The sequence below is a fragment of the Oryctolagus cuniculus genome, chromosome 17, assembly GCF_051225735.1.
Source record: "Oryctolagus cuniculus isolate XC-2025 breed Fujian yellow rabbit chromosome 17, ASM5122573v1, whole genome shotgun sequence".
Classification (NCBI taxonomy): domain Eukaryota; kingdom Metazoa; phylum Chordata; class Mammalia; order Lagomorpha; family Leporidae; genus Oryctolagus; species Oryctolagus cuniculus.
The window spans coordinates 20,843,598-20,857,781 of NC_142883.1; the positions used below are offsets into that span (position 1 = coordinate 20,843,598).

The 14,184-nt window shown below is 65.3% G+C and overlaps 2 protein-coding genes across 3 annotated transcripts; one reads left to right on the forward strand and one right to left on the reverse strand.

The window, feature by feature from the left end:
- Positions 1 to 1,613: 1,613 nt before the first annotated feature.
- Positions 1,614 to 8,102, reverse strand: FKBP10 (FKBP prolyl isomerase 10). Of its 2 annotated transcripts, none has more exons than XM_051825686.3 (10): positions 7,520 to 8,102; positions 5,536 to 5,681; positions 5,157 to 5,346; positions 4,916 to 5,061; positions 4,432 to 4,621; positions 4,173 to 4,318; positions 3,575 to 3,770; positions 3,195 to 3,337; positions 2,824 to 2,987; positions 1,614 to 2,462 (listed from the first exon to the last, which is right to left on the reverse strand). In XM_051825686.3, exons 1-10 carry the CDS (start codon positions 7,756 to 7,758, stop codon positions 2,277 to 2,279), a joined length of 1,746 nt encoding a protein of 581 aa, XP_051681646.1. In that variant the 5' UTR covers positions 7,759 to 8,102; the 3' UTR covers positions 1,614 to 2,276. The 2 variants fall into 2 exon arrangements, with proteins under 2 accessions (XP_051681646.1, XP_008269699.2); XM_008271477.4 differs by having other exon boundaries at positions 3,575 to 3,773; positions 7,520 to 8,073.
- A 561-nt stretch (positions 8,103 to 8,663) lies between these two features.
- On the forward strand, positions 8,664 to 13,280 carry P3H4 (prolyl 3-hydroxylase family member 4 (inactive)). Its single transcript, XM_002719387.6, has 8 exons — positions 8,664 to 9,187; positions 9,285 to 9,437; positions 9,536 to 9,707; positions 10,194 to 10,322; positions 10,675 to 10,820; positions 11,357 to 11,440; positions 12,570 to 12,714; positions 12,931 to 13,280. Exons 1-8 carry the CDS (start codon positions 8,723 to 8,725, stop codon positions 12,951 to 12,953), a joined length of 1,317 nt encoding a protein of 438 aa, XP_002719433.3. The 5' UTR covers positions 8,664 to 8,722; the 3' UTR covers positions 12,954 to 13,280.
- Positions 13,281 to 14,184: the final 904 nt, after the last annotated feature.

Consider the following 14,184-nt stretch of genomic DNA (forward strand, 5'->3'; position numbering starts at 1 on the left):
ACCCTGCGCTGTTCTTTTGTCTGCTCGGCCCTCCCCAGGTTTGCTGCTGGTTCTTCCCGGGTTGGCTACCGTCCCTTCCACCTCCGTGGAAGGGCGGTTCCCCCTGCCACTTTCCCCACTTCCGCGGGGGAGCGGCACACCGCCGGCCGGCTCTCGGGGGCTGCTCAGGTGTTCCTCTTAGATGTTCCTGGTGCATGTTGTCTCTCTCCTCCTTTACAGTCCTCTTCCACCAATCCCAACTCTGCTACCCACACGCCGAGTACGCTGCTCTCCTCCAATCAGGATCAGCTCCTCCTGCTTATTGGTTGAACTGGAGGCAGCTGTGTAGAAGCTGTTTCCTCCTCTCCCAGCGCCATATTGTGGGAGAGCAGATGCATAGAATAAGTCTTAATTCGAGTAACAGTCTAGTCCGAGTTGCTCCCCACACTCGGCATCCTGCGTCAGAGTGCCAGTGCATGTCCACACTGTGCTTCCTGTCTGCCTCCCGCTTATGTGCACCGCTGCCCTGTGTCACCGTGTCCCTTCCTGTGTGCACCACTGTCCTGTGTCACCGTGTCTCCTCTGTGCACCGCTGCCCTGTGTCACCGTGTCCCCTCCTGTGTGCACCGCTGTCCTGTGTCACCGTGTCCCCTCCTGTGTGCACCCCTCCCCTGTGTCACCGTGTCCCCTCCTGTGTGCACCGCTGTCCTGTGTCACCATGTCCCCTCCTGTGTGCACCCCTCCCCTGTGTCACCATGTCCCCTCCTGTGTGCACCGCTGTCCTGTGTCACCATGTCCTCTCCTGTGTGCACTGCTGTCCTGTGTCACCATGTCTGGCTCCTGTGTGTACCTCTGCCCTGTGTTACTGTGTCCCCTCCTGTGTGCACCGCTGTCCTGTCACTGTGTCCCCTCCTGTGTGCACTGCTGTCCTGTGTCACCATGTCCCCCTCCTTGTGCACCTCTGCCCTGTGTTACTGTGTCCCCTCCTGTGTGCACCACTGTCCTTGTCACCATGTCCCCTCCTGTGTGCACTGCTGCCCTGTCACCGTGTCCCCGCTTGTGTGCACCGCTGTCCTGTATCACTGTGTCCCCTCCTGTGTGCACCCCTCCCCTGTGTCACCGTGTCCCCTCCTGTGTGCACCCCTCCCCTGTGTCACCGTGTCCTCTCCTGTGTGCACCGCTGCCCTGTGTCACCGTGTCCCCTCCTGTGTGCACCGCTGTCCTGTGTCACCGTGTCCCCTCCTGTGTGCACCCATCCCCTGTGTCACCGTGTCCCCTCCTGTGTGCACCCCTCCCCTGTGTCACCGTGTCCCCTCCTGTGTGCACCCCTCCCCTGTGTCACCGTGTCCCCTCCTGTGTGCACCCCTCCCCTGTGTCACCGTGTCCTCTCCTGTGTGCACCGCTGTCCTGTCACCGTGTCCCCCTCCTGTGCGCCCTGCTGTCCTGTCACCGGGCCGTTCGCATCGTGCCCTCCTCTTCTCTCACTGTGGACTTAGGTGGTCAAGAACTACCTGCATCCCCTCCAGGGCACCTTGTGAAGGTGTGGGCTCCCTGGTCTCTCTGTCCATCTCTGAGTCTCACCCGCCCACGCGACTTCCCCAGCTCCTAGACCCCCAAAGCCAGCAGGCCGAGGCCGCTGTTTTCGTCATTTATTTGGTGAGGGAGGAAGGGATCCAACGCGAGCTTGGCTCTAGGGGTGTGGTGGGGGCAGAGCCTGCACCTCTTGGCCCTGGAGGCACAGCCCCTCCCCCACCCCCAGGAAGGCTGTCGGGCCACGGTCCCTAGGCAGGTTTCCTTGCTCTCTGTGACTCCTCCTGGAGAGGAGTCGCCTTTAGGGGTGGAAGGTGCACAGAGCCTGGCCCTGGCCTCCAGCACCTGGGCTGCAGGGCCAGGAAGGAGGGGAGAAGGCGGGGAGAAGCCAGAGGGCAGGTGAGGTGGGGCTGCCCGCTTGGGCTTGCTCCTGCCCTAGGAGCCGGTCACAGCAGAGGGAGGAGGGCTAGAGGGGTCTCCTGGGGAGCTGCCACAACAGAGGGAGGGGGCTGGGGAAACAGCCCAGCCCGGCCAGGAGCCTGGGGGTCGGGCGGGGGCCCTGACTCTGCTGACCCAGACTGGCTTTGTGAGGCCACACACAGGAAGGGGCTTTGGGTCTGGGGAAATGGCCCCAGAGCGCTGCTCCACTGCCCCAATGTGGTTTCCCCTCAGGCTTCTCCTGGCACAGTGCACAGGGAGGGGCGGTGGGCAGGCAGGCCAGTCCCACTGCCACTGTGGCCCACAGGGGCTGCTGTGCCTCCTGCCCTTCAGAGCTCCTCGTGGACCCGCTCCTGGTCTTCATCCGACTTCAGCTTGAGCTCCTCGGCCGTAACCTTGCTGTCCTGGTTGCGGTCCTGGTTCTGGAACATGTCCCTGATGGTTTTCTCCGGGTCCTGCCCGGGCAGGAGGCGCCCCTTGCCCTCACTCACTTGAGCCTTGATGAAGGTGGAGAACTGCGGGAAGGGAGGCCACAGCTAAGCAGCTGCAGGAGGTTCTGGGAAGGGCTCCGGGGAGGGGCCGTGGGTGTGCTGCTTCCCAGGCTGCCCCTCCCCTCCCCAGCTCCGTAAGCACTGGGAGAGGCCAGGAGAGGTGCTGGGGGGGGGGCGTGGCATGGGAGTGGTCAGCAACAGGGCCCAGGTAGGGGAACCGGCTGCACCTGTGCCTGAAGCACAGGCAGGGACAGGGAGCCCAGGGCCTGGGGCTCAGCACAGGGGCAGGCCTGCAGGCGCAGGGGCGGGCAGGTGGGAGGGGCATGTGCACCATGCAAGGTGGCTCCTGGCTGGGGGGAGGGGGTTTGTGTGGGCTCTCACCCACCTCTTCCAGGGGGACCTCGCCATCCTTGTTGAGGTCCATGTCTTCAAAGAGGCTGGCGGGAGGGTCCTTGTGCCACACAAAGAGGTAGCCCGTGGGCAACCCGTCCTCCCGGGACACCAGCTCCACCTCAAACCTCAGCACAGCACTGCCAGGGACGCCCCGTGCTGGGGACGCGGAAGAGGAACGCAAGGCCCCTGGTAAGGCTGGGGCCTGGCCGGCCTCACAGCCTCCCCTGAGGGGCCGGGGGTGGGGCATGGGATGCTTACTGAGCCATCCCAAAGGCTTCCTGCCAGCCCACCAGCCCCGGAGGCCCGAGCTGACCAGGGACAAAAGGGACAGAAAGCCACCCAGACACTGGTCTCCGCCCTCACCTCCACTCTCCCCATGTGCCAAGTGTGGGGGCACAATCAGCTGCCGCCTCTCTCCCACGCACATGCCCTGCAGGCCCCGGTCCAAGCCTTCGATCACCTTGTTGGCGCCCAGAGTGGCCTCCTGGGGGGCCCCGTGGTCATGGCTGGGGGAGAGCAGGTTTCCCTGTGATTTCTCTCCATGAAAGGGAAACAGCAGCGCCCCTCCCGCCACGGTCACCTCCCCTTGCCCAAACCCCCTTTCCCCCCATCCCGCCCCCAACTCCCGCTGTGATGTGCACCCATGGAGGAGGCATCAGCGGCCGGCCGGGAGGGAGGCGCTGGGGGGGTGGCCCGGCCTGTGCCCACCCACCTGCCCAGCCCCGGCCCTGCCCCGGACCCACGAGGAGAACAGCTGGGTGCCATCCAGCAGTGAGCAGTTGTAGTGGTAGCGGACAAAGTCCCCGAGCTTGGCGGCCTCCGTCTCATTGCAGGCCTCGGCCGGCCGGGACAGGGTCTTGATTTCCACGGGATCCGCAGGGTTGTGGAAGTCGATGACGTGGACGTCGAAGATGAGCACAGCGGAGCCTGGGATCTTGTCTCCTGGGGCCCCAGTGGGCCAGTGAGTCAGCTCGGAGCCCCGAGAGGCTGCTCCAGGCCCTTCCCACCCCAGGCCTCTCTCCTCCCAGCGCTGCTGGGGCGTCCCGGGGAGGGAGGGGCAGCCGAGGAGAATCATCATCCCCCTGCCTCCTGGGTCCCGGCTGACCTAGCCTGCGAGCCGCACTTTACAAGTCAGAGCATTGAGGCTTCCAGCACAGCTGGGTCTCAAATTCCGGCCCCTGCTCCCTAGGGGACTACGCCACGTCTGCTTCCCTCCCGGGGACAGTGGATGGGTGACAGGAGGTAGCCCGCATGCATTTGTTGATGAGGGGCACCAGTGGCAGGAATCCCACTACATGCAGGGGCTGGGGTGGGGGAGAGGAGCTGGGATAGTGGCCCTACCAGTTCCGTTCTCCCCATAGGCGAGGTGAGGGGGGACGGTGACTCTGCGGCGCTCCCCTACGCAGGCGCCCTGCAGCCCCTGGTCCATCCCGGGGATGATGTAGCCCTGGCCGATGTAGGTGTTGTAGGTGTGGTTGCGGGAGTAGCTGCAGTACGAGGCAGGGAGGGCCGGCGGGAGTCAGCTCGGAACAGCGCCAGCTGCTGCCTGTGGGCACCCCGGCATCCTCCCCCGGCCCCCACCCTCGGGGGCCCCGCTGACCTGGAGTCAAAGAGCGTGCCGTCCATGAGCGAGCCGTTGTAGTGGTAACGCATGAAGTCGCCAGCCGCGGCCCGGCGGACACAGCCCGGGGGCAGCTCCAGGGTCTCCAGCTGCACGCTGTCTTTGGGGTTGTGCACGTCAACCAGCAGCACGTGGAAGACCAGGGAGGCCTGCGGGGGGATCACGGTCCCTGGGGAAGGCACAGGGCTCCTGCTCAGGCGGGCGCGATGCAGGAAGACGCGGCCTCTGCCCGCCCTTTCTTACTGCTCCTGTGAAGCATGAGCTGGGCTCTCCCCAGGGCCACCGGCAGCCCTTGCTGACCGTTTATGAATTGGAACAAAGCACCCGTTCTCAGCGAGACGCTCGCGCCGGCTGGATTTCACCCCCTCTCAGCTCTCTGGCTGCATGCCCTTGTGCACAACCTGACCCGCAGTCAGTGCAGCCCCGGGCGTCTCTTAAAGAATTCTCCAGGGTGCTGGCTCACCATAGCCTTTCTCGCCATAGGCCAGGAACGGCGGGATGATGATCTTCCGTTTCTCTCCGGGACACATGCCCAGCAGCCCCTGGTCCATGCCCTTGATCAGCCAACCAGAGCCCACGTAGGTGTCGTAGGTGCCGCCCCTGCTGTAGCTGCAGAGGAGCGGAGCGGGCGCTGCTGCAGGCGGGAGGCACAGCAAGGGCCTGGCCTCTCCACCCTGGGCCCAGGGCTCCCCCCCAGCTCCCACCTGGTGTCGAAGGTGGTGCCATCCAGCAGTGTGCCGTTGTAGTGGTAACGGACGAAGTCGCTGTCTTGCACCATGCGGGGGCAGTGGGGCGGCCGCAGCAAGATGTTCACCTGCACCGTGTCTGCCTTGTTCCACACGTCCAGGAGGACCACGTCGAAGTAGAGGGTGGCATCCGGGGGGATGAGCCCCGCTGTGAGGATGGAGCAGCGTGTGCAGGTGCAGCACCTGGGCGGGACGGGGCGGGGGGGCCTCCCTGCCCCCACCCCCCGATTCTGCCACTGCTGGGGTGCCTGTGCCCCGTGAGCCCGGCCAAGTCACTCCACACCTCTGAGCTTCAGGGTTCCAACCCTGCTTCCCCTGCCCGCACGCCAGTGCTCACCGACGCCGATGCTGCCGTAGCCCAGGTGGGGAGGCACAATGAGGCGCCGCCGCTCGTTGACACACATGCCCATGAGGCCTCGGTCCATGCCGGTGATGAGGCGCCCCACGCCCACCACGATGGCCACCAAAGTGTTGCGGTCATAGCTGGGGGCAGAAAAGGGGCCGATGGGCTGAGGCAGCCTGGGGTGTGCACACTGAGGGCAAAGGCAGGCGCTCGTGCACTGGTGCACACACACATACACACACACCACGCCCCTCCCTCTGCACGGGTGTGGATCCGCACACAGGCTCACTGCTTTCTTTCCAACCACCCTCTCTTGCCTTAAGGGGGAGGGGCTCCGACAAAAGGGGGGTGAGACGGGGTGGGGCAGGGTGGGCCTGTGTGCTGCTTCTATTTGCTGACAGCCAAGGAGAGCTAAGGACAACATGAAAGGGCGGAGGAGCACTTATTGAGCACCTATTATATGCTGGATGAAGGAGGGGGCAGAGGAGCATTCATTGAGCACCTACTGTATACCAGACGGAACATCTGGCACTTTGTTTATTGTCTTACCGATTTCTGTCTCCTAGACGTGGGCATTATTGTTATTGCTTTTGTTTTTCTTACGAGAGGAATTGAGGCTGGAGAAACCAAGCACCTGGCCCAAGGTCACACGGCTGGTGGGAGTATGTGGGCCCCTGCTTCTGCTGTGGCAACGACGATTCTCTAAGGAAGGGGCTGGGGTGGGGGGAGCAGAGCTGGCCAGGGCCGAGGACAGGGGCTGGGTTCAAAGGCCTTTCCCAGAATGGCCATGCTTGTATCCATTTTCGGCTACACGCCTTTTAAGTTTATTTTCGGCTTTCAGAAGTGAAGGGAGGGCAGCAGATTTTAAATGTGATCACAGAGCGCCACAGGGCCGAGAGTTCTCCCAGCTCCACACACTCGGCTGGGGGTCAGCTACCAGAGCCCCCAGGGCCTCCAACTCCTCCTGACTCCGGGCGCTTTCCTCGAGGTGCTGCTCTGGGTTAAAGCTGTCTCCAAGGTCAAGGCTGTGCACAGCAAACCTGAGAACAGGAGCCTCCGTGGAAAGGCCGCCTGCGAGCATCCCGGCCCCGGGCATGGGAAGTTTTTACGTTCAGTTCTCACACAAGGAGAACGAAGCCAGCTCACGGTCACAGCCTGCATTTGAATCTGCGGCTGCTGTTACCACCGGGTGTTCTGTCTCCAAAGTCAAGGCCACTGCCCTCCCCGGGACTGGGCTGAGTCCCAGGGGGTCGACCCCTCTGAGTGTGGGACAGCGATGCGTGCATGAGACACGGTCTCAGAGTCTGTCCCTGAGGCCAGTGCACGGCTCTGCCTCGCTCCACCAACCCGAGTGGACTTCAACGGGCCCGGATCAGACCTGAAGTCCGCACCTCAAGTCTCCAGGCTGGCAAGATGGGCGGCAGCACTGGCCTGGTAGAGCTAAAATGGAGGAGGGGGGGTGCCAGGAGGCTCGGAGAGGGAACCCAGAATGGTACGGCCATGGGTGTGACACGTAGACAGACAGGGCCCCTCTGCCCGGCCCCAGAGCCAGCCTGCAGCCACACTGCCCGACTGCTTTATCTCCCTGCTGAAAATCCCTGCGCCTCCCACAAGTCCTGTTGCCTCTTCAACGGCAACAAACTCACTGCAAAGAGGGGGTGGATCTGGGAAGGGAGTCAGGTGGGGTGGAAGGGGAGGGGGTCCCAGGCCGACAGACCACCCCCAGTTCACCAGCCTCCTGGGCCACACCTGGCCCCCAACACCCGCCAGTCGCGTCCTAGACAGCGGCCAGGAGGGAGAGCATGGGGGCGCGTGGGGGTCCGAGCGGTGAGGGCTTGCGATCGGGCCGGGGAGGTGTGCCCCAGGCTGCTGTTTGGGGTTAGGGGTTCCCGGAGCCACACGGGGGATGCACGGCTTCAAAGGAAACCACAGGGCCGGGGAAGGGAGGCGGTGGAGAGTCGGGGCGCGCACTCCTTACCTCGAGTCAAACTTCTTGCCGTCCTCAAAAGTGCCGTTGTAGTGGTAGCGCACAAAGTCCCCCATCTGCACCTCCCGGGGACAGGCCCTGGGGATGTGGTAGCGCTCGATGACCACATCTTCCAGGGGCCCGCCGGCCGGGCTGGCGCGGCCCAGCCCCCTGCCCGAGACCTGCAGCAACAGCAGCAGCGACAGCGGGAGCCGGCGGAGGGTGTGGCTGGGGGGGCCCGCGGCGAACATGGTGCCCGCAACCGAGACGGCGGCAGTGAGGGCCAGCGAGCGAGCCGCGGGCGCCGGCCTGCTTCCCCCTCCTCCCCAGATGGCTCCCCCCCTTCCTGTCCTTCCCTACCCCCGCCCTGGCTGGTCCACGTGGAATGGGGGCTGGGGAGACTGAGCTGGCAGGGCGGGGGTGGTGGCGCAGGAATTGGAGGAGGGGTCGCGGCTGAGAGCCACGGTGGCGCCCGAGGAATGAGGCGCAAGAGCTCCGGGTTGCCCGCTGCCGTCTCCAGCCGGGGCCCAGGCCGGGGAGGGAGGCTGCGGAAAGATGAGAAGTCTGAGCGGACTTCCCAACCCCAGAAAAGTTCGCCGTCTTTTTTTCGGAGGCCCCGGGTCCTAAAGTCAGCCTAAGCCGTCCCGGCCTTTGCAGCACCTACCCCCGAATCTAGGCCCCACCAGGTGGATAGGAGCGGGGGCTCAGGGCCTCCCAACCCCCTCCCCACCCCACCCCCGTCTCCCCGGGGAGGGGCAGCTGTGTCTCCATCTCTGTGAGATGGGGATGGAGACGGTAGAAAGCGTGCGGGGGGGGTCCCCCAGTGGGTGCCTCCCAAGGCGAGCTGGGGACGACACGTGGTGGGTGCAGAAGGGACCGGGGCGCCCAGGTTCCGGGGCTCAGGCTGCTCCCTCCGCTTCTTCTTCGCAAAGGGCGGACACTGGCCGTGGGGGTCTTCCTGGCTCCGCATCTTTGGCATGCAGCCTTCTCCCACGTCCCCGCCACCTCCCGAGGGCGAGAGGTCGGGCGAACGGAGGGGAGGGATCCGGACGCCTCAGGCCCCTCTGAGCAGGGGGGGGCACTGCCCCGGCCGCTCCGCTCGCGCCCGGCGCTAAGACCCAGCAGGCGCGCCCGCCCGGCCCCCGCTCCCGCCCGCCCGCCCGCGGGGCCGGGCCGCCCTCGGAGCTCGGCAGAGCCTCCGGGCGCGGCGGGGGCATGGCTCGGGCGGCGTGGGGGCTGCTGTGGCTGCTGCTGGGCAGCGCCGGGGCGCAGTACGAGAAGTACAGCTTCCGCGGCTTCCCGCCAGAGGACCTGATGCCGCTGGCGGCGGCCTACGGGCACGCGCTGGAGCAGTACGAGGGCGAGAGCTGGCGCGAGAGCGCGCGCTACCTGGAGGCGGCGCTGCGGCTGCACCGGCTGCTGCGCGACAGCGAGGCCTTCTGCCACGCCAACTGCAGCGCCGCCGCGGCCGGCCGCCCGCCGCCCGCGCCCGCCGCCGCCCGCGCCGACGACTGGGCGCGCGAGCTGCGCCTCTTCGGCCACGTCCTGGAGCGCGCCGCCTGCCTGCGGCGCTGCAAGCGGACGCTGCCCGCGTTCCAGCTGCCCTACCCGCCGCGCCAGCTGCTGCGCGACTTCCAGAGCCGCCTGCCCTACCAGTACCTGCACTATGCGCTGTTCAAGGTGCGCGCCCCGTCGGCCGCGGCCGCCCCGGGCCCGCGCCCGCGCCCGCGCCCGCGCCCGGCGGCCCCGCTGACCGGCTGCCCTCGCCTCCCGCCAGGCTAACCGGCTGGAGAAGGCCGTGGCCGCCGCCTACACCTTCCTGCAGAGGAACCCGAAGCACGAGCTGACCGCCAAGTACCTCAGCTACTACCGGGGCATGCTGGACGTGGCGGACGAGGCCCTCACCGACCTCGAGGCCCAGCCCTACGAGGTGGGGTGGGGTGGGGTGGGGTGGGGTGGGGTGGGGCGGGCAGGCCGCGCGCGGGGCGGGCACGGGGTGCCCCTGACGCCCCCCGCGCGCTCCCCCAGGCGGTGTTTCTGCGAGCCGTGAAACTCTACAACAGCGGCGACTTCCGCGGCAGCACGGAGGACATGGAGCGGGCCCTGGCCGAGTACCTGGCCGTGTTCGCGCGGTGCCTGGCCGGCTGCGAGGGCGCCCACGAGCAGGTGGACTTCAAAGACTTCTACCCAGCCATCGCAGGTATCTCCCACGCCGCCGTGTGGGCCTGCGTGGCAGAGCACCTGAGGGTACCTTGCATGCGTCCCCTCCGTGGGACAGGCAGAGCTGTCACCTGGACCCCAGGGAGCCCTCCAGCTGCCAGAGACAGAGGCTGGGGTGCCCAAGGTGCCGGGCGGGGCTGCAGAGGGCAATGCAGGCGCAAAGGTGAGAAACAGCACAGAAGGCACTTTGTGGGCAAAATTCACACCTTGCCTTAGGATCTCTCACTCCAGAATCCCCCAGACAGGGGTGTCCTTAGCTTCTCTGTGCTCCAGTCCTGTCCCAAACCTCACCTGTCATTCTCCCAGGATGCCCTGGCCCCCAGTGGCTGGGGCTGCACTACGCAGCAGAGTGCACTTTCCGGACAGGAAGTGGGGCCCGGTGGGCAGGGCGGGACTTGGAGGCCAGGTGGGTGGGAGGGAGCGGTGAGGACAGGGCCAGCTCCTCACCTCTGCCGACCACCTCCAGATCTCTTCGCAGAGTCGCTGCAGTGCAAGGTGGACTGCGAGACCAACTTGACCCCCAATGTGGGCGGCTACTTTGTGGACAAGTTCGTGGCCACCATGTATCACTACCTGCAGTTTGCCTACTACAAGCGTGAGCCTCTTGGGGCGGGACTTGGGCGGGACAGAGGACTGCTGGGCTCTCCCGGGTTGGTGGGGAGCTGTCCCCCAGAATGAGGCCCCTATGTAGTGGGAGGGAAGGCTGGGGGTCTGGGGTGGGGAGAGGCAGGGAACAGGAGGCAGTTCAGCTTGGGCGAGTTACTTAACGCCTCCGTGCCCGAGACTTGCACTTGGTGTCAAGGCCAGCTTACGGAGGCGGGGGCGTGCCATAGGTGCCTAAAACGTGCTGGCTGCATCATTCCAGGTGGGGAGGGGCAACAGGTATTCTTGGGGGTGGGCTAGGGTTAGGGGAGTGCCAGGGCCATCCCCACGCCTGTCCTGCCCAGTGAATGACGTGCGCCAGGCCGCCCGCAGCGCCGCCAGCTACATGCTCTTCGACCCCGAGGACAGCGTCATGCAGCAGAACCTGGTGTACTACCGCTTCCACCGCGCGCGCTGGGGCCTGGAGGAGGACGACTTCCGGCCGCGGGAGGTGGGCACAGCTCCCTGCGGCTCCTGCCGCAGCTGCGTTGTGATTTCAGTGAAACAAAACGAAATTGGCCCCCTCGAACGGCCAGGGGAACGCGGGCTTGTGGCTGGAGTGCTGGCTTCAGAGCCCCGACCCTGTTCACGTCTGCACAGGGGCTGGTCCCATCTGCTGCACCCGCTCGGGGCCCACCTCCTGCACCCTCCTCGCCCCCACCACCCTCACTCCCAGCCTTCCCCCTTCTTCCCCGGGGACTGCCCCCCCCCACGACCCTGGACCAGCTGAGCCAGCCCTTTGGAGACCAGGGCAAGGCTGGTGAGGTCCATGGTGCCACGCCTACCTTCCTCGGCAGTGGGAGGCATTGCCCATCCGTTGGGACACCCTCAGAATGCGCCTTACCACAGCTCTGCAAGCAGCTGCTGTCATTTAGTCCGCAGGGGGGCGGCCACCTGCTCCTGGTCCTTGGCCTGGAAGAGGCCCGGTGCCTGGCTCCCCGGTCTGGACCAGAGCCCCGCTCACCGCCCACCCTTCCCTCCTGCTAGGAGGCCGTGCTGTACCACAACCAGACCTCTGAGCTGCGGGAGCTGCTGGAGTTCTCGCACATGTACCTGCAGTCAGACGACGAGGTGAGTGGCCCTGCCCTCCAGGGCTGGCTGTGATGGGGACACCTTTACCAGGGGCTGCGGCGTGGGCTGAAGTCCAGTGCAGCCTGCAGCGGGCAGCTGGGGCGTGGGAGAGGCTTGTCTTCCCTCTCCTCCCCCTCAGTGTGTAGGCCTCTCCTCTCACCCGCTCCAGTCTGTGTCTCCTGGGCCAGCTCAGGTGGCGCCTCCTCCAGGAAGCCCTTGCTGCGTGCACTGGCTCTCTTCTGGGCTTGCAGCGCCACCTCTGACCCCCCTTGCCTCCCTGCCCACCTGTGGCCTGGACCTGGAGTTCTTTGCAGCCTGGGTCCATCTTGCCCCTGGCCTGCTTCCCTGGCCAGTCTCCCGCAGGACTGTGCCATGGCACAGCGGCCAGGTCGCTCCCAGCTGTGGGGTTTGAATGACTGGAGTGAATGCTGGTGCCACAGAGATGGACCACGTGATTATGAATGAGGCCTCCACAGCCAGCGTTTCCCGAGGAGCCACTGCTAAATGGTTATTTCTTCGCCCCCTCCTTTATGACGAACCCACCCCCATCCATCCGACCCGGGGCGGGGTCCACACTGTTAGCGCCCAGGCACAGGTGCCTACCAGACCTGGCCCACCGCGTGCCAGCTGGGAAGCCTCCAGGAAAGTCTTGGGGGGCTCTGAGGTTTCCGTTTCTTCCTCTCATGGGGCGAATGACGCCCACCTGCCGTGGCTGTGGTGGGAATGCAGTGAGAGCCAGCACATGCTGGGTGCTCAGGGCATGGCGGTGGTGGGCGGTGCTGCGCTCCATGGCTGCCCCTTGTTGCCCAGCCTGGGGCTGGGGGAAGCTGATGCAAGCCACAGTGGCTTTCCCAAGCAGATCGCAGCCCGGGGGGAGGGGCAAGCTGTGCTGCTGCAGAGGCCAGCACAGGGCTCCAGAGCAGATGCCCACAAGGGATGTCCAGGCACTGGGTATGGACTGGCGATGTCCTCGGCACAGTAGTTAACGCTTAGAAGGCGAGGCTGTGGCTGGGCGGTGCCCAAGCCAACGCCGGGTGGCTCTGGGGAATGAGAGGTGGGAGCAGAGGTTCCCTTGGCCAGCCAGGGCCCCATCTGAGCCGGGGCCCGCGACTTCTCCCCTGCCATCCAGATGGAGTTGGAGGAGCCAGGGCCGCCCACGGAGCCCGAGGAGCCCCCTTCGGACGCCGAGTTTGAGGGGGAGGGCGACTATGAGGAGGGCCTGTATGCAGACTGGTGGCAGGAGCCGGATGCCAAGGGAGATGAGGCTGAAGCTGGTCAGCGGCGGTCCCCCTGGAGGGGTGGGGGTGCTGCCTGGGGTGGGGGGTGGGGACTGAGCCATCTTCCTGCGGGGCTACAGAGCCACTGGGGCAGGTGTGCGGCTGCGGGGACCCCTCCTTGGGGGGCGTCCAGCTCGTGAGCAAAGCCTGTCCCGGACGGCTGGGACCTGTTGGGAGGCGGCTGATGCCAGCGCTGTCTCCTGCCCGTTGCAGAGCCAGAGCCTGAACTAGCGTGAGAAGTGCCCCCACCCCACACTCGGCAAGAGCGCCTGCCAAGCTGGGCAGAAGAGAATATTTATTACAACTTCAAAGGGACGCGGCTGAGCCTGGCCCAGCCGGGAGTGCGGCTGCCCCCGGACCGTGTCCTTGTCCTGCCTGGTCTGTGTCTCGGGACCCCCCACCCCTGGGGATTCCTCGGCTGGCCTCCCGGAGAAGGCTGCCGCTGCTGGCTGGAGTCTCAGCCGCTTTGCAGGGACGGTGAAGCTTTGAGAGCACTGCAGCAGGAGTCCAGGGGTCTGGGCGCGCTGGCGGTGGTGCTCAATAAATGTTGTTAATGAGTCCCAGCTCCCAAGGTCTCGCCTCCCTCTTCTCTACAGTGCAGAGGGCAGGGGTACATCCGAAGCGCCTGGAGTCTGAGTGAGCGGTGTGTGTCACAGACCGGCCACCAGGGGGCGTGAGAGCACAGCTTTCCCCGGGACTCCAGGAAGATAGTGGTTTCAGGTTTCCGTCATGGGTGGCCCTGTATTTTCCTAATTCTGCATCACTTCCCTTGGGGGCTGTGGTGAGGGGGCCAAGGACATTTACCTCCTATGTTTGCGGGGCATTTTCTTTTTTTTTTTTAAAGATTTTTTATTTATTTATTTGACAGAGTTAGACAGTGAGGGAGGGGTCTTCCTTCCCCTGGTTCACTCCCCAAATGGCTGCTACGACTGGCTCTGTGCCGATCCAAAGCCAGGAGCCAGGTGCCCCCTCCCAGTCTCCCATGCGGATGCAGGGCCCAAGCACTTGGGCCATCCTCCACTGCCTTCCCGGGCCACAGCAGAGAGCTGGACTGGAAGAGGAGCAACCGGGACTAGAACCGGCACCCATATGGGATGCCGGCGCCACAGGCGGAGGATTAACCAAGTGAGCCAAGGCGCTGGCCCCGGGGCATTTTCTGACCTGTACTCCTACAGCCAGGCCAAGCAACCTGCCTGGCCTCTCTGGCCATTGGCTTAACCCCCCCCCCCCAGCTCCAGAGCCTGGGTTGTGGCCCAGCTCAACATCTGGAGGAGCCCCAGGGATAGATTGGATGACTTGGGAATGTTGGGGGTGCACTGGGAAGCTGGACCCGTCTTGCCCAATCTTGTATCGTTTTTGGGGTGGAGAGTCCCGAGGTGTAGGGGCAAGGATGGCACCCAGTAGCTGTCATTCATCTATGGTGAGTGACACCTTCCCGCAGCAGGGAGACGAAAGGGAGTGTGGGGT